Source organism: Tachypleus tridentatus, chromosome 9 (assembly GCF_004210375.1).
Source record: "Tachypleus tridentatus isolate NWPU-2018 chromosome 9, ASM421037v1, whole genome shotgun sequence".
Taxonomy (NCBI): domain Eukaryota; kingdom Metazoa; phylum Arthropoda; class Merostomata; order Xiphosura; family Limulidae; genus Tachypleus; species Tachypleus tridentatus.
In genome coordinates this window covers 107,692,423-107,713,103 of record NC_134833.1, presented here as the reverse complement: position 1 = coordinate 107,713,103, position 20,681 = coordinate 107,692,423, and the positions used below count along the sequence as shown (strand labels likewise).

General features: G+C 33.3%; 1 protein-coding gene across 11 annotated transcripts in view; it reads right to left on the bottom strand.

Moving 5' to 3' along the window:
* The window catches only part of LOC143226005 (disks large homolog 1-like), a 169,568-nt gene that overhangs the window by 68,152 nt on the left and 80,735 nt on the right, over window positions 1-20,681 (bottom strand). For 9 of the 11 annotated variants that reach the window (XM_076456341.1, XM_076456342.1, XM_076456344.1 and 6 more), the window contains one exon: window positions 9,653-9,688. The exons of the other annotated variants lie outside the window; for them this stretch is intronic. In XM_076456341.1, the coding sequence (XP_076312456.1) occupies window positions 9,653-9,688 (36 nt within the window). The remainder of the gene's footprint in view (window positions 1-9,652; window positions 9,689-20,681) is intronic. 11 annotated transcript variants of the gene reach the window in all.

Here is a 20,681-nt window from a genome sequence, read left to right as displayed (position 1 = left end):
GGCAGTAGCATCTCCTGTAAAATTTGTAAATTTCACTTACATATCTTCCTGCACTACCTCCCATTTCAAACAAGTGTCTGTACCAAAAACAAACAATTACTTACTACTCCATGTAGCATTAAACAATTGTTCTGTAAAGAAAAAAATAATCAGTTTTATTGTTGAACCTATATAATTGTTATGCACGATTTTCTATTCCTGTATATAAATGTACCGTTAACAATTACCCAAGTTGGTGATACACTTGTGTCTAAATTGTCGATAGATGGCAGCACATAACATTTTCAAAATAAATCCATACTTTGTGGCAAAACCATATTATTTGGAATTGAGCACAAAGCTACACAATGGGCTATCTGTGCTTTGCCCACCACGAGTATCGAAACCCGATTTCTAGTGGTATGATTCCACAGAAATATTACTGTGCCACTGGGGGCGGGGCCACTTATCCATCTCGAATATAATTCGTCAAGAGAAAATATGCTCCGGAAGACCAACAGCAGAATCTCCACAAACAAGAATTCTAAGTTAATGTTAAATTGGAGTATTAAAGATTTCCTACTGGTACTTCCGAGTTAGTAGGTACCGAAAAAAGGTATTACATGAACATAATTCAAGTCTCCTGGTAAAATTAACCATTAACAAGCCCAACTGGTAGAACTTATCACTAGTAACCTCCTTGTTCAGTGTCACAGCGAAACTAACGCAACTACACGTCACTTCCAAAGCCCTTTCCTAGAAACTCGTCTCCCATCTCATTTTGTAACTACCCATTGGAGTACAGATTTGCTTAAACTAAATTTTAAGCGGTTGACCTAATATTAGAAGGAATTCTCAGAAAATTTAACTTTTAGGGCAACGTTTACTCTCGAATATTAGTGTAAGCGCCTTTCTCAAAATCTAATAACACGTAACGAGTTTCAATGACAATAAGTCTTTCAACAAATTCCATAAATTGTACTGGACCTCAGAGGGCCATAACATGCAGCAAACAGGTTTGTTGAACATTTCTAAGAGCTACTTTATTATTAAGCTATCAAGACAATAATAGGAATGATTATACTATTCACACACCAAACCACACTTGAAATGACACTCTCCAATTGAATTCCATAATAAAGTTTTGAAATTTTGTACAATGAACGAACTTTTGATAGCGATTCACAAGATTGTTTCCTTCATTTAAACTAAATACTTGAGAAAATCCTATACGAGTTCAATGGCCTATACAATAATTCACAGTTTCAAATTGTTTGTTTGTTTTGGAATTTCGCACAAAGCTACTCGAGGGCTATCTGTGCTAGCCGTCCCTAATTTAGCAGTGTAAGACTAGAGGGAAGGCAGCTAGTCATCACCACCCACCGCCAACTCTTGGGCTACTCTTTTACCAACGAATAGTGAGATTGAGCGTAACATTATACACGCCCACGGCTGGAAGGGCGAGCATGTTTAGCGCGACGCGGGCGCGAACCCGCGACCCTCAGATTACGAGTCACACGCCTTACGCGCTTGGCCATGCCAGGCCGAACACAGTTTCAAATACAAGAATTGTTTATCGTCATTTTCACAATATTTACAAATTTAAATTTTGGTAAATGTTCGAACTCCATAAAGAATTTTTAATATTAACATTTTTGTCAGAAAACATGATGTCCACAAAATATGTATACCAGTACCTATGACACTCCAACCTTTCATGACAATGTCCACAGAAGATATATATTAGCACCTATGACACTCCAACTTCTCACGATGTTCACAAAAGATAGATATCAACACTGTGACACTTCAAACTTCCACAACAATGTCTACAAAAGATATGTACAAACAGCTGTGACACTCCAACCGTCCATGACAATATCTACAAAAGATGTATATTAGCACAGCACCTGCGATACTCCAAACTTCTAAGCTGAAGCGAAAACAAAGTGCATACCCTTTATCTTTTCCTTCCAGCAGTTAAGAAATACAATTTTACTATACCCAAAGATCGTCTCAACAGCTGAACATAATACTAAACTTCTGATAAAAAAAAAAAGGAGACGTTGTATATAAACACTGTTCTTCCGTCTTTAAATAATACACATTATTTACTTGATTTAAATACACTTTAATATCGCTTATTTCTTTTATTCATTTTCTCCCATTCTTCATTTTTGTATTTAAATTGTTTACTATTGTTTATTACAGATTCTATTGCATTGGTAGTGTAATTAACATTATGTATTTTGGTACTACTACCTTACTAAAGATGGAAGTCTGAAGACTCCGAAACGTCTAATAAATGGTTAATGTAATTAGGTCTGTATATTTCTTTATTATTAACTTACAAAACAAGATTAATGATATTACAGTTCCAAAAAATGCAGCACGCAAAAATATGGAACACGGAAATCAGTACCTGATACATAGACGGTAACAAGTTGCAACCTCTAACTCAAATAACATATGAACGCTTCGTTTTACTTGTATATATTTATTGGCATTTTGAAAGCAGATGGTATATGAAGTAAATTATGCGTTCAAACCTGCGTTACAAAAAATGAGACAGAAACCTCAATAGCCGCGGCTGTAATTATACATCGAATCAGTCAAGATATGGAGCTACGAGTTAAAATGTTTGATTACGAACAAACAAATCTGAGCCACCATATGAGCCGTTATGTCACGACTTGAAATTGCAGAAAACAAAATCCAAGCGATGACAGCGTGTGCTATTAAAAAAAGTGGAGGAAACCTGAGAATTCAAAATATATAGGATAGACGTTTCCTCCTTTTACAGTAACAACATTTACACAAGAACAAAAATTTATACTTCATTACTTAAAATGTTTGACCAAAATTTCCAATAAAAATATTTACGCTAACGCTATTTCTCATACATCATAATTTTGAAATGATGATACTTTACTTTTTAGGCTAATGATTATCTGAAATGATCAGGAATGACTAAGATCTCAATTACCAGCTTTAATATACTAGCTTTTAAAAATATATTGGTTTTAAATCCTATTAAGTAAGGAATATTATAACAATTCTTTCTTGTAAATGTGCACACAAATCTGACATTCTGTCGTAAGAAACTGTTGCAATAGTAGTGGTGAATTTATATGAACTGTCTTACATAAACTTGAGTAAGAGAATCAATCTCCATACATTTCTTTAAAAAATGTGGCAGTACTTCACATAAATGGGAGTGATCAATATTAGTTTCTTAATTATTTTCCAATCACAGTTTGTGCAATTAAGTAGCTCTACCCACTATCCAGTTGAACCACCTTTCACTAATATACCAGCCATGGTCTATCGTGGCAGAGACTCCATAAGATACCAAATAAGATATCAGAACTGAGATTTTGTAGATTTGTTGGTCAGTGTTATAAATTTCGTACAAATGTGATGAATTGTTGCATTACTCTTTTAGAAGAGCTAATGTCTGTTAACAGGAAAATACAGTATTGTGGGATGGACATAATCGACAACAGTGTTCAGGTATGCTCTGGATGTTATTCACCGCCTGCCAGAAAACGATCCCAGCATCATTACACCATGCACTTCCATACAGTTGGACTACCGGTACAAAACAAATACGATCAGTTGTTTCAAAGTGTTTTCTTCATATCTTTATTAAGCCAATACAGAAAAGACCAAAACGCGAATTATCAGACCACATCACAATATTTCATTTACTGTCCACAGCATACACTCTAAGAACCACTATACGCCGCACTTTTCTGTTTATTTGTGTTAAGCACAAAGCTACGCAATCTGTTATCTATACTGCGTTCATCACTGGTATAGAAACCCAAATGCAACCTTTCAGTGGCTCAATAATAAGTCTGAAAGATTGCATCGTTCAGTTACTACACAACAGATTTCACAATATTCTTCGAATTATACTGTTATACATTGTTAAATCTTAACCATTCTTAAAGAAACACGTCATCTGAGATACAGCCCGACGTCTGTGGCACTATTCAAGCTTATGATTGGTTTATGTAGCAATAAGTGATGGCCGTACTTTTTCCTAATGGCAGGCGCATTTCATTTTGACTGTCAGTCTTGATACACCCTAAACAAATATTCAATGAACGTTTTTAATAACGGCACTAACAAATCCCTTTTTGAAAGTAAAAAGAAATCTTTTCTCTGACCTCTTCTCTTACAAACTAATCATGATATGTCTACAGTTCAACATTCGCAAGGTTTGAGGAATCACATTATGAATGAATAAAACCTTATAACACGAGCACTTTCGAAAGCTATTAGGTTATAGGCTTTTTATTCATTTTTGTCAAGATTTGCTTCTCTAACATAATGATATATCACATTACATCTCCATTCTGCAAATGTTAATCAGTGGAATGTTCTACATGTGTGGGTGAAGGGAAGAATTCAACAAAACCATTACTTCAGCGCAGCTACGATTGTTTCGTATGACGACCATGTTTCTGCATAAATCTACACAATGGTCGTCTGTCTACCTACGAAGAATCAAACTCGGAATTTTAAGTATTGCCAACCCATAAGCTTCGAACTAACACACAAGGGTTTTTCAGCAAAAATATAGTTTTTTTTAACATACAGGTCCAAACCTCCCCCATCCTCTTATAATTTAAAATATCATAGCCTACAGAAACTTGCTCACACGATTTTATTATATAATTCACATTACTAGCGAAAAGTAGAACATAAATGTTTTCTGTTACCAAATAATAATATAAAACAGCGTTATTTCCATGCCTTGTTGGAACAGTTGGCACAATGAAAACTTTTATACTACAATGCTGTTGTAGCTTTGTCTCTATTAATAAGTATGACAGTAACAGTGACTATACACTCACGCAGTTATAATACAAGTTTTCTTCCGTTGCTGTAATTAAGAATTATATTACGAACAATGTTTATTCGAACTTAAACAAGAAATTGCGTATCATGAAAAGTGAAATGGCTAAAATACAATACAATACAAATACAGGTAAGGTAATAAATAGTTATTAAAACTATATATCTACGCGATTTATTCCCGTAGTTTTCTTGGACTGTTTTTCCTTTTTTTTTTTAAGGTTTCGAATAGGCTCGTGGTTATATACAGTTCACTGTTTCACAAAACCAAGACTAACTAAGGTATAAGGGTATCAAGAAACATGATCCGACTGCTGACACTACACGTATAATATAATGCACGTTCGGAATCTAGTGAAAATAAAGTAAAAACATGCTTTATGCATCTGATGCACTTTTTACGTAAAACGTTGATAAAATTCTGAAGAGGTTAACAACACACGACGGCGACGTATGGACAAACATCTTTTGGCACTTCTTCGCGTTTTTCTTCTGTGTGGACATGTGCAAGCGATAAGGTTTGGATGAAGAGGAAAACTGGAACCACGTGTCTTTGAATCGAATGTGCTGCTGCTTCACATTTGTGTGTGTGTACAGGGCCTACTTCAACCTCTGTCTTAATCTACATAAAAAGCTTTGGTTTAGAGAAGAGTTAATGCATTATAATCATTCGAAGCGGTTCTTATAAACACTTAAATGTAAGATCCATGAATTAAGCATTTCGTGAAAATTCTTGTAGTGCTATATCCTTCGTAAAGGTATTTTCGTATACGTTTTTAGGTGATGCAAAAGTGGATGGGCACTCGTGTAGTAACTACACGATTACATAATCACAATTAGGTTATTTCTTATAACTTCTATTACCACAGTTATTATGGAGATAATTTTATATGTTATTTTTTACACAAATCATGATGAAAACATTAAGTTGAAATTCATCAGATATAGAGACAGTTTCAGAGTAAGTATTTTGTGAAGATTACACCAGTGGCGTAAGTTGTGGGAGAGCTTTTTCAATCTCTTCCAGTAAAAATCTACCAAAATTATGTAACTTACTCTCAGGAAAAGCAGGATAATTCTTAAAACATAATCCAGAATCCAAGATTTTCCAGGATCCTAAGGTAACCTCTGGACCACGACCATAATATTTGAGTCTATGACGCAAATTCCGTTGCTTCGCTTGATCAAATGAATCTTTTCCATCATCCCCATCCAATTTTAATTTCCCTTCTACACCTCTTGACGCAATTCGACATAGAACGCACTTTGTAGACATTTTCAAAGTTCAATAAATGTAGTTTCTTTTGTAAAATTCTCAGGTTACAGGGTCGTAACAACCATACAGTATATGGATAGAGCAATTTAATAAACACGGGCACTTCACTCTGAGGAATTTAAAAGTACAAGGTACTGATAAGACAATTGTGATAAATTACAAAACTTGACATAAATTAACAGAAGCTTTTATTAAAAAAAAGATATGAAATTAAAAGATGTAGAGGAGTCTGTTTAATATGAAGAAATCGTAGCTAAATCAGACAAGGTATAAAACACTATTTCTATTTCACAGACGAACTTGCTCAGTTTTTCATTAGCTACAATAAGCATTATTTATTTTTGGAGCATAAATGAAAGGAACTGGTTGATAAATAATTCTTCATTGTTTAAAAACGTGGGGCAGGACAGCAACAGATTATCAGGAAAAACACACGATAAAACTAATTAGTATCTTGTAACTAAAAAAATACTAAATATTAATAATTAGAGTTAGGTGATAATGTTAGCTACTAACTGCGACAGCGATTGAGTTCATTATAATTTTATAGTAATCGCTAATTAACAATTAATATACATATGAAGACAAAGCATGTGGTTGCTTGCTCAATTCCTTTAAAGCCTATCGGGCAATCTCATCCAAAATGCGTACGTAAACACTATAAACTATTAGGAATTTTCTAAAGGGGTCAAAACTGAACTTAATCCCATCTATACTTTGTAAAACCTGTTGGTTAAGTACTCCCAGCCTAGAGGGTCGATCGCGTGAGAAACAAAATAAAGAACAGCAAATCTCTTTCATTACTTGAATAATTACTTTTATATTATTGTTTAATTACGTTTTTAAAATATTAAGCACAAAACTTTTTGCCAAGTTTGAAACAAAGATTATTGAAATTATGAAAATAGTAGTAAAATCGTATGGTCCACATTTACAGGGCTGCTTTGATGCAAATTTAATGCTTGAATTACTGTTTTGCACTTTTTCATGTTAATGATCATTGCCGCTATAATGTATATTTAATTTCTTTAATCCAGCTACGTAATCTAATGCAAGTCAAAATTAAATTTGAAGTCTGCTTTCGGGAAATCACTGTAAAAGTGTTTTTGCGAGAAACCCGAGTTCCCTGAAAGGTTGAGATGGAGAGTTTGTTGTTTTTTGTACCTCTGGACCGAGATGGGTTGTTTGACACCATTCTAAAGTTAGCGAATCCAGCAGTTCAGGAGAGGGTTTTTTGGGGGAAATTCACAGGTTCCCTGTACTTGATGAAAACCTTGGTAACAAGACGTTTTGTACCACTGAGAAGCCGGTACAACCAGCGATTCATGAAGAGTACGTGACAAACAGACATCGAACCACATTATACAGACTAACTGGAGTACCCCGTCCCTTTGACGGAAGTTATGTAAATTCATGATTTATGAAAGGTTATCTTAGGGCATAAAGTTGCTCCATTATATGTAATTGTAAAAAAAAACGGAAACTCGTCCATAAAAATACCAAACACACAAAATTTCAAACTTATACGTATCATCCCTTGGATCTAATTAACATCCATACAAAATTTAGTGAAAATCCATTTATAGATGGGTATTTGTAAGAAACTAAAACACGAATAAAAAAACAAAAAAGTAATATGCTAAACTGAAAATTTTTATGTATCCCAGCATGAACCTAATGAACCTCCATACCAATTTGAGTGAAGATCCATCCAAACCCTGCAAAGTAATTACATGGTTATACAATAGACAGTACTTTTTATATTTATACATATAAGAAAACATTACGTTGCATTCTTAAAACTCTGTTTCGTGTTTTAGGCTTATCTTAATAATCCGCACCTCCATCTAGCGAAAATTTAGATTGCATCATTAATCATATTCTAATGGAAGAAAATAAAGTTCTCTGCGACGGAAAACGAAAGCAAAACAGGAAAATCGTGGATCCTATTACAAATCTACATACATACAGTATAAACATTTCGCAAAGTTGATGTTTGCACATCGCGTAATAAAAGGTTTTTTCCAGTATCACGTAAGCATGAGTTCCATTATAGTATGATCATGATGATTAAAGCAACGTCAAAAACAAGCTTTAAAGTACTACATAAGAGAAAAATGAGGTATATAGAATGCACATAGTGTGATATATCCCATCTTAAGCCACAGGTTACAATTCAAGTAACTCTCAAGTTTCCAGTTTCAGAGAGAAAGAAAGAAAGACAAAAACACGTATTAATTAACTTTTGATCAAAGCAAGCTGCCTACACGTAACTAAAAATTAACTCTATAATAAGTATTGCTAGTAAATATACTGCTCTTAGGTTCTTTGGTTCAAAGTAGATTGGTTTTTGTTAATCACATATTTGTGCTCTTCCCACCATGGGTATCGAAACTTAATTTTTGGCGTCGTAAGCTTGCAGGATTACCACTTAGCCACCAGGAGTGTGCCTTACGATCTTACTTATAAAGGTTAAATAAAAACTCATTGTTTCATCAGTCACGTAACATTGCTGCTTTCGATATTTTTGGCTGTTATCTCAATAACATATCACGAGGTTTCGTCATCTCAGACAGGTTAGTCCTTATTTTCTATAATGGGTTAAAAATTCCAAATAACTAAGTGAAAATTTTTTTCTTGCTAAACTACGTAATATCAGTAAAGAAAGAATCCACGAAGGACTTTTACGAAATCGTGAAAAAATGTAAAATAATCTTTCAAATAAAACTACAACAATAAAAAACTTAATAAAGATAAATACAGTAACATTCAAACCACTATTGTTAATGAAAACAACATTAAAGAAAAAACATAATATATCTGGCTACAGGACATATAAACAAAAGATTATCAAACAGAGGCTCATAAACTAACAGAAGAGGATCTAAAAACTACTAATACAAAAATAACTCCGTAAATTAAACAGAAAAAGAAATTGTTTAAAACAGGAAATTGCGACGTAACAGACTTGCGTGAATGTACAGATTCTACACTTTACAAAAACCCATTAATCATGGCCTAGTGGTATAACTATTTAAACTTAAATATTAAAAAATACTAGTAACCTTCCTCTTATTAAAAGAATTAATTTCAGAATTTAACCGAAAAGTCTGGCGACAACAGTGTGATGTCTTAACATATTTTACTATTATTATTTTTCAATACGAGATGCTAGTCTTGGTTAACTGCATAAATGATGTTAATAGAACCAGAATAACAGCTTTGTAAATAATGATGACATCACTAGTACCAGTACAAGATGCAAGCCTTATAAATAATGATATAACCGTTATTTTCAGTATAAATACTAATCTTATATAAGAAATACAGATTACCATCATTGCAGTATAGTTGCTTCTTTTAAATTATGATGTAATAACGTCTGTCACTACAGTATAATATCAGTCCTATAAAGCAACTAGACCACGACTTATACTAATTCAGATCAAATCATTCTTGGAAGGCACTATACCTATAATAAAACTAATGTATGTTTGTAAAGAATAAAAAGAAAATAAATAGCTATCTTACCGGAACGTTATCTTGAGCATGGAAGCTGTCGTTGCTCTGAAAAGAAAGACTGAACTTACAAAGGTGCATATTTTTAATGAATGAAATTTTTATTGAATTAGTCGTCTTAAGAAAAATCAAAGCACGTAATAAGACTCTTCAGTTTGGTCCCTGCCCCAACAAATATGGTTCAGATTTTGCTTAAAGGATACAATAATACCAAACGAGAGCAAGTAATTAATAAAATTCAGTTGCAATTAAATAATCACGCATGATACAGAAATAAAATAATTATAGGGAAGAAAGTTACAGAAAATATTCATGGGTGAAGAAATAAATGCTACAAATAATATGTTCCGTAGAAAAAATTAATGTCTAAGAGATATTTTTTTCATTAAGAAATTAACGCCGCATAACTATTTCACCCATTACAAAAAAATTCATGCACAGACTATTTCATTCCATAAGAAATAAATGCCACAAAGATAATACTTTCCCTAGAATATTAATTCTAAAGACATTTTTCACTGCTAAAGAAAACAATGGCAGATATCTTACTTAAAAAATGGCTACAACAAAAACAATTCATTCTTTAATAAATGAATGTCACAGAGGCACTTCAATCCTTAAGTAACGAATGACATAGATGTTTTGCTCTTTAGGAAATATATACTATAAAAATACTAAAATCCTTAAGAAATGTCTACCACAGATATGTTTCCTACTTTCAGAAGCACCTACCATATGCATTAAAAAAGTGCGACAAACTTTTATGTATCATGACGTTCTAATTACTTAAGAAATCTAATAATTCATGTTATATTAAAAGCATGAATTACTTAAGAAATCTAATAATTCATGTTTTATTAAAAGGATGACACAGATATTTTATGTTTTATAAATGAGTCACAGAGAGATACTTCATGTTTTTTGAAAGAAATAGCACATAAATTCATGTTTTTTATAAAATCATTAAGAAATATATTCGATAATTTCAGAAGCAAGTATTCACTGGCACTTGGAAAAGAAACCATTATCTTCGCCAAAATGAAGCTTCAGAATTAATCCTATTTGTTTATATTATCATCACACTTTCTTCGGTTTCCAATATAGCTAGTAGCTTCCCTCGTCAGTCGACGGTGACGAAGTTCGTTTCTCAAGCTTTATAAGCTGTAAGTTCATTCGGATGCAAAATTTTAATTAACTTAAAGCGAAAATTGTACTAAACCAATCACAAATACGGGAAGCAAACGATATGAAACAAAAAAATACCAACTTCAGATGAGCCAAGCACAATCCCGCGGTTAGCGTGCCTGAATGTGGTTCGCGTCCCGTTACCGCTACACTTAGTAATAAATCTCGCACTACATTATAGGGCTGTGGATGTGTTATAAAACTAAAAGGCAAATCATATTATTCGGTGTTAGAAGAACAGTCACAGAATTAGTGTTGGGTGGTGTTGACTTCCCCCAAATACATCACCACAACATCAGGAGATGGTTTGCACACACAACATAAATTTAACCGAAACTAAACTGGATTTTACTGCTTTCCTGTATTGGAATAATAAATAAAAATAAAATGTGCTCTAAGAAAATACCTTTTCTGTCTCCTTCGATCATAAAAACAGACTTGTATACCTTTTAACTTTACTCAAGTAGATTTATTTTAATTAATAACATACAATCAAGTTCAATTAATAGCTTCAAAACAATAACACTTTCGTTTGTAAAATGTATTAAGCACTGTGCTTACTAATACGTTTAACCTAAATTATTATTACAGAATCATCGACTGAATACCACAGGGTATTTAAAAATGTTTTTATCAATTACCATGCATCAAAATAACTTGTTGATTAGAGGATCCCTTAACAATGTACGAGTCGCAAACACACACAAAGCCTGTGGGGATTTCCTATATATGAACTAGGAAACTTTACCCTTATTTAAAGCTGTTTTAGAACCGTAAATTTAGTACACCCCAACAGTATTTCACTGTTAAAAACTATATTTTTTTAATTACATATATCGAAAACTATATTTCAGTTTTGAGGCCTGTGTTCCCACTTTGTGTACGTATTGCAGGTTTAGAACACATAAATATTTAAAATTTATTATTTTTTGTTCACTGTTTTAACGTTTCAGGTTTTAATTTATCACTAACGATTTCATCCAATAACACTGTTTTTCTCAAATTAGCATGTTAAAACAATACACAATATCTCGCAAATCACGTCACAACTATGAGTTGGGTTATGGAAGAATTTCAATTTGCGATACTGGCTAATCAAAGAAATAAAACACCCAAAAACTGAAAAATATAGTGTCTCCAGTGTTTAAACGACACATTTATTGGAAGTCGTTATTCCATGTTGTTGTTTTTTTTTGTAGGTGTTAGTGTTTGTAATTACGAACAAAGCTACACAAAACATGTTGTTTTGTAATATTTTGCAGATATAATCCAAAAATCTCTGTGTGTGCCGTAAACAATGATGGCGAGATCAAATTTATAAAAAAGAAAATTCCTTCCCCCACCAAAGACACAGCGGCGTGTCTGAGGGCTTACAACTCTAGAAACCGAGTTTCGATACACCTGGTGAGAAGAGCACAGATAATTCGGTGCATGTTTTTGCGCTTAACATCAAACAAACAAAAAAATTGCTTACCTTACAGGGTAGTCTTATTACAAACGTAAAAGTTACGTTAGAGCTTGGTCGTTCTTTTAACCGATTGGTTTGTTTTATGGAGTGCGTTTAATGAAGCTTAACTGACTGGAGAATTAGAAGTTGAGGAGGGTTGAGAAGGGGTTGTAAGCAAGAAAGAAAAATAAGAAGAAACGAAATTACCACAAACAACGGAGGAATTTGTATATGTAATGCAAACTCAGTAGAAAAATGTATTCGACTTCAAATTGTAATATATAAAGACTGATGTAAAAACAATCTCCCTGTAATGCGAATTTATTGTATTTTGATATAAAAACTTTGTTGTTGTTATTTTTAAAAAATCCATCTAAAGTTATATAGATGGCTATCTCTGTAGAGCCTTTCCTAATTGTGAACTGATAGACTAAAAGGTAAATAAATACGCTGCAGTATTCACCGCTAGGTTTTGAAGTTCTCATGTCCGACAAAATTATTGGACTTCACCGTCTCTCTTGTAGCACACTCACGGCCCCATACTGCAGAGTACTTTTTTCGGCAACATGGCGCAAAACACAAATCTCCAGATTCATAATACGGGCACGCCTAACTACTGGGCCACACATGGCCTGCGTTAATATGAAAACGAAAATCCAACTGATGTGGCAAGAGCTACAATATACCGAAGTTTTAGAAGTACATATATAAATTACTTTACAAAAGGTAAGCCTGATTTGAAAGTAAAGATGGTTTAAAAATGTGTCTTGTGAATTCACGATATATCTAAATTATATATCAAAAACTATAATTTGTTTATAAGTAACCTGTTTTACAGTTTATATTTTTTTTATTCTGGTGTTCGTGTAAACATTTAGAAATGTTATGACATAATTTACATAATAAAATCATACGTATTCCCTACAACGCAAGAAAGTGTTTGTTTGTTTTGTTGTTGTTGGTTTGAGGGGGGGGCGTCAATATCTCACTCTAATCTATAATTTATTAAAGATCACGTGGTAACTGCCCAGCACAATTATAACTCATCATATCTTCAAATTTGTTCGGACAATTTAGCTACATCGCGTTCACTGTTATTTCATCTTTGCATTACCTGCAGTCTCTCCCCGGGATCTCTTCCACTTCAGATGAGTGTTCTACCAACTGAGTTAAATGTTTATTAATAACCATTACTGATAAAACAAGACATCACTGTAACTAAGTCACTGGTGGGCCAGGCTAGTGAAAAGGTGCCATCTATGCTATGTTCAATAAGTATTGTCCCTACCCCACAATGGGGTCAAGACTCCCAAGCCTCTTAGAACAATGAGATTACCCTGCCACACAGACACTCATTAAAAAATAGCATACCATAAAAATTATTTCCGTACAAAAATATTTTACTCCATCAGTATAGCCTAAAAATAATTAGTAGCGGGCTTATCTCAGGGTTGTGAGTATATCACTAAGTGGGCGTCCTTTTAGTTTTTAATAATATTATTATTTTAATATATCGTGGGCAGGATTGAACGTCAGACTTCTCACACACGTGGAAAAAGTTTTGCCAATTGAGCTATAGGGCTAACGCTAATCTAACTTATTGCTATTAAGACATTTAACATCTCAAACTATTTATTAGAGTAACAAGAATCTTAACATCACTGCGTTAGCTACTGAGAACCAATATCATTCTCCACACACATATACATTAACCTCTTTCACAATTACTGCGTTCATATAACATTCTACATAACCATACGTGTAAAATTAATTAACTTTCTCTGTTTACCTTCGGAGAACCTGAACACTGACAAATAATTCTCTGATGAAACTGTGAACAAAACTGAACATTCTATCTCAGTAAATATACTTTATGTTATGCACGAGTGTTTATGGTTCAACATGAGTTTGCAGCTGACGACAGATTAACTACCTAATCGGTGAGACACACTTATCTAGATATTTTCGAACTCAAGCTTCTGCCTCTGATTTAATTTTCCACAAACTAAACAAAGCTAATTTTAAGTGACAGAATAAATCGCTCGGCTTTCTTACATGACATAGTACAGCTATTAGATAATTAGAAACTGTTCCAACCCGGAGAAGAAAAGGCGTTCTCACGCCAGCCATAACTAGGAGAATGGAAATTACCGAATACAACTTTAGCTACTTTATAGTCATCGCAGTATTATACTAGAAACATCTGGCCACGATGCGGAGTTTTCAATGCATGCGAAATGCTTTCAATACATGTTGAAATAATTGCATCAAGTTAACACTGTAGCTGTATTTTTGCAGGTATAAGTGAAAAGTACATGCTTTCTCAATAAAGCTTACTGTTCTTTTATTTTTTAGAGTATACAAGAATTTTAGAATTTACTAAAATATACGTTGTTGTTAATTGGTTTGGGTTGAGTTTCGCGCAAAACTACACGAGAGATCTCTGCGTTAGTGTCCTAATTTGGCAGTGTAAAACTAGAGGGAAGACAACTGGTCATCATCATCCACCGCTAACTGCTGAGCTACTCTTTTATCGTCACATTATAACACCTTCACAGCAGCGAGCATGTTTGGTGTGACGGGGTTTCAAAGCCGCAACTCTCAGATTGCAGGTCCAGCGCCCTAACCACCTGACCATACCAGGGTTGTTGTTGCTAATTTCCAGTTTTGTTTTTATCCGCATTATTCTAAAGAGTTACATAAAAAAACAGAAACTAAATCATAAGCCACAATAATAATCTTGTGGAGATATTCAGATTGAAAGGAGGTTTATTTATGAATGATATACATTCATCGCATTTAATTACTTACTAGAAAAAATAAATTATATTACCCATCTGACTCGACTTTCATCTTACCATGATGTTACAAGTACTCACGTGCTAAAATGTAATTTATATTGTTTCTATTTTATCGTTTCATTTTTTATAAAATGAAGATTCAGAAATTCCATACAAAATGTTTCAAAAGTATAGTGCAAGAAATAAATGCTTAAGGTTTAATAAGATTCTGATTCATAATGAAGCATATTCGAAGTACGAAAAAATCAACTTACAACACAGCTATAAATTGGTCCACAAGGGAAAAATACGTTAAGATCCTAAACTTCATTATTAGACACACGCGAAAGTTTGCAATTACCTTAAAATGGCGTATTCCCGATTTTACACGTAACTGATAAATAATCTAAACTCAGTCAGCATTAAATTGTAATTTTATAACAACTGTTTTCACAGATAAGACTAATGTGTTGGAACTTCTAACATTCTTGGCAATCCAGCTCGTGCTTATTATATTCCATTGTAGCTCAAGCCACGCATTTTCTATTAACGGCAAAGAAGGGTATGCTTAAGAACTTTTTAGACTTGGTTGATCCTGGAGTTTTCCAAAAATTACATTGTAAATTGATAACATATAACTTCAAACACTCATTCGTAAAATATTTAGTAGCACTAAATAACTTTTTTAGTATTATCAAACAAAACATTACTGTTTTCCTGTTTAGTCTCATTAAAATAAAAACAATTTTGTAAAGTACACGTTTTGAAATGAAAAACCAACGAGGTATAAGAACAAAAGTACTTATTTATTGTACAAAAATCTGCAACTTCATTTTACTTGTATTTTATTGTAAAAGGATTAAAATGCTGGTGAATATATATATATGTGGGGGGCGTTATTTATATATATAATAAAATAAATATGTCACACCCAAGATATCATATGCCACGCTAGCTGCATTAACAGCTCGTCCGGATATCATACACTAGATACCCAAAACTCAGCTAAGTAATTTCCAGAGATTTGGGTCAAATCCGGAGTTTCCAGATATTGCTATCACAGCCAAGCCTAGTTTAAACATGTAATTAACATCATTAACGTTTGTTCTACACATTATGAACTAAACATGTGTATAAAATGGAAATTACGAGAACAATTTTGCAGTATCAGGAACCACTTCTTTTCTGGGTTTTTTTTCGTTAACTTGCTTCCTTAAAAAGATGCGCACGTTTATAATAAAACCCAAAGGCATATCCTCACGATCCACTTAGTACGACTGCAAATTTTCAGGTTTCAAGGTTCTTTCCTCTTGAAGCTATGGCAGCCACATTCTTTTTCTGCATGGTTTTTCTTGAAGCTATGGCAGCCACATTCTTTTTCTGCATGGTTTTCAGTTAGCTTGCCTCATAAAAAGATGCACACATACGTTGATAATTATTAATACCCAGATGCACACCCTCAGGATCCACTTACTGTGGGTGCAAAATTTCATGTTTCTATGTTCTTTCTTAGCGCTATGGCGGTCATACACGCGCCCTTTTATTATTACAGATTAGATCTAATTGTCGATTTTTGGTTCTGTTGGAAGCTGTATTTAGATGTAATATTATTGCATTGTTTGCAAACCACAGAAAGGTAAAGAATTAGCTTATTTTGTTTCCTTGCATGTCAGTTTATGTTAATAAAGTAAGTGTTTTTAAAGTTATTGTTATAAAAATTGTGTTTTGCTCACACAGAACAATGCACTTTAAACGTTTAGTTTCACACTTGTGTAAACGTAAAATTACCACTGTACAACCTATCGATGTAACAGTATTTTTGCCAATAGTGTTTTAAATCAAAATTTACATAGATATCATAATACTGTCTGTTGCACGTCCATGTAACTACTTCGCAAAATGCGAATTGATCTTCACCAGATTTTGGCACGAAGGTTTGTTGGTTCCATGTAAAAAACACATGCAACTTTGCGGTTCCAAATTTTGTTTTGCAATTTTTAATAGAGTTTTTGCGAGTTTTAAAATTACACATAAAGAAAGCAACTTTTCATGTCATAAGATGAATCTACACAATTTTTGTCCGGGAGAATGTTTCTCCAGTTAATAACTTATACCTAAAAAATATAACTTACTGAAGTTATAAGCTACTTTAGTTACGCACATTGTTTGAATATGATAAACTAGGAAATGACATAATAAATAAGAATTTGAGTCATCAAAATATTTTGCCATTGCTTATCGTAACCAGTGGCGGATATAAGATTGTGTGGGCCAAGAGTCTAATAATTTTTGTGGGCCCTACATTCCATGTAATTTTACATAAAATAAAATTATCAATGGGTTCCCATAAAGACCATGGTTCCTGGGGCTGAACCCCCTTTAGCCCCCACCTAAATACGCCACGAAACGGAACTCATTAAATTTAAATGAAGTATTCTCAACAAAAAAAAATTAGTTTCAAAATAGATATAACCTAACACGTCAGCATTTTCACAAACGAGCAGAACATTCAGAGACACTATAAATACTTTTATTATGACGTGAACACCTTTTCCAAGCTTGTGAAGCAAGTAATTATATTAGTCATACGACATCAGTACTAGACTTATATTTTTCACACTGTATTCTCTATTTATTCACTTAGATATTTTAAAGAATGGAAGAGTGTATAGAAATACTATTCTAATTACACTATTTTCTCTACATCCACTGCCAACGATGCATTTCGTTCAATCTAGAGCTTATCAGGCCGTTTCGGATACAACAGAGTAATGGTTGGAACACTTTGTACAAGCCATTAGTTACAATAACAACTGTTATAGCACGAACGCCTTTACCAAGTTGGCGAAACGCGAGTATAATTAATTGTACTTCTGTCTAATCAAGTAACTTATTAATTCACTCTTCTAATTCTTGAAAATCCCTAAAGAACTAGATAAATAATGTAGTGTTCAAATATAATATGCCTATTACTAATGTCTTATAACAAGAAAAACAAAGCAAAAACTATCAGAAATCAACAGAATGAGGCTAAGACTATATAACATTACTGGTAAAGCATACCCCGAACTCTTAGAATGAACGTCTTCGACTATTCGGTTATGTAAAATATCTGGAAGGGCAGTTTAGAAATATGGTTAATACTCTGAAATGTGCACACATTCATATACATTGTTTTCGCCTATTATCAGGCTGTTGCATATGAAAATATGAATCTTAATTTTTAGTGGCTGAAATTGTTTGTTTTTTGAATTTCGTGCAAAGCCACACGAGGGCTATCTGCGCTAGCCGTCTCTAATTTAGCAGTGTATGATTAGAGGAAAGGCAGCTAGTCATCACCATCCACCGCCAATTCTTGGGCTACTCTTTTACCAAATAACAGTAGAATTGACCGTCACATAATAACGCACCACGGCTGAAAGGGCGAGCATGTTTGGTGTAACGGGGATTCGAACCCGCGACCTCTCGGATTACGAGTGCAGTGCCTTATCCACCTGGCTGAAAGAGAAGCATTACAGTAAATTTGTCAGAATAATATAGTATACTCACTTTATTATCTTACTTCAGAAACTAAATCATTTATATTGCTTTGTGTCACCACGGATAAAATTAATATTAGTGTAATTTTCTTGTACGAGTTTAAACTCAGTTACAATGCGGCGATTGCACTTCCAATATCAAACATGCATTCGTTGATGGCACAGCTAAAGAGCGTACAGCACAGCGTTGGTTTAGCTGGTAAAACAAACCTTGAAAAATGAACCTCGAGGCTGCCCTCAGACTGCCACTAATGGGGAACAATTGAAGGCACTAGTTGAAACAGATACCCATCAAACCGTGAGAAAACTTACCTTTTCTTTCACTTACAAATTGCTTAGCTCCGTTACAAATTAAAACATTCGGTTTTATTACAGATTTAGTTACATATGTGTATAACAGATCTCCGAGATCACTGCAGTTTTCTTAACGTGTTGTAATACATATTATCTACGATAAATTATCCAAACCTTTCTGAGAAGTGGGGACAGATAACCTTTCACTTTAACACTCATCATGTAGAAACTAACATTAACACGTCTTTTGATTTACCATAATCACAAACCGGTCGAATTCATTTATAGATATCTCGATATGTTCAAGTATTTGATTTGAATCCACTTATAAATAATCTACACTAATAATGGTAAAACTATGTTATGATGAGCAGCACAAGTAGGTTTTGTACTACCAGCCGTGAAACCACAGTAACGAAACGTTGGCTAAAATAATTTTTTATTATCATCTGAAGAGTAAAAGTCATTTCTTTAACTATTACCAAAATGTCCAAATCTCTCCAGTATCCATTAACAATTCTGAAAACAACAAATATGTTATGTTGAAAACGTTAATGTTTCAAAAGCCCGTTTTTCTTTAATTACAAATTTGAAACTTTACAACGGTATGAAATATTCATATGTTTAAAATGGAATAAAAATATTTTGTGGTAAACATGATCATTCAATGAATTATATTTTTCGGATGTTACTTCAACACTGCATTTTGTTACCTAGCGTAATATATATGAAACATATGTTTAAATACCCATAAAGAAATTACATGTCCGTTTTACTAAAATAACTTCGGACTCGTATAACTGTTTTCTCAACGCATACGTATATCAGCAACACTTAAATAAGTTTGTTTGTTGTCAACCGCAAAGCTACACAAAGTGCTTCCTGTGTTGTGCCTATTTAGGGTATCGAAACCTGATTTTTTGTGTTATGTATTTTCATACTTATCGCTGAACCACTTGAACAGAGTTTAGAACACGCAATAATACCAGAACCGGTTTGTAAACTTTACGTTCAAAAACATGTTAACATAGACACAGAAAATAATAATAATACTTTATGGTTTTATTATAACAAAAGCTTAAATTACAGAATATCAATAAGTCCATTATAAAATTTAAAACTCTAACGAAACCACTGATGTTTGGTTGTGTAATTAAGTTTTATTTTCTATTTTAGCGCAATTTTGTTTGTTTTCGGTCTAGTTGTTTATATGTATATCCACGGTTTTTCAAGTAAACACATTAAATGGCTTTTAACAAAATTCCTATTGAAGAGATTACAACTAATATAGGAACAGGTGTTAAACGATAATACTGTAGAAGTATGTACGTTTAAATGACACTTAACATCTCGTTCATTTTAGTTAAGATTCATATACCAGTACTGAGGTACAGTTTAATGTATCAAGGGTAAATCAAATATTCACATTCCTTCGTCTAAAATTCGGGTACCAGTGAGAACAAATACGGATATAATTAAAATACACCTATAACACATGCAACTAGAACTGTGTCTTCCATATCATACTACACTGAACTGAACTAAGTAACAGAACTATCATCATAAAATATATCCATATCTGCTGGGGTTACAGCAACATACTTGCATACGTTAAGACCATGACCATCAAGACATTATATACATATATGAAGACATGCATTTTCATAAGCATGTCCATGTGTATTCACGATCAGTTAAAATGACGATTAATATATACTGTTGTTCTTGACTCTGAATAAAAAAAGAACATTATAACATCTTTCACGCCAAAAGCCGTAAACAGTAATAAATACAGC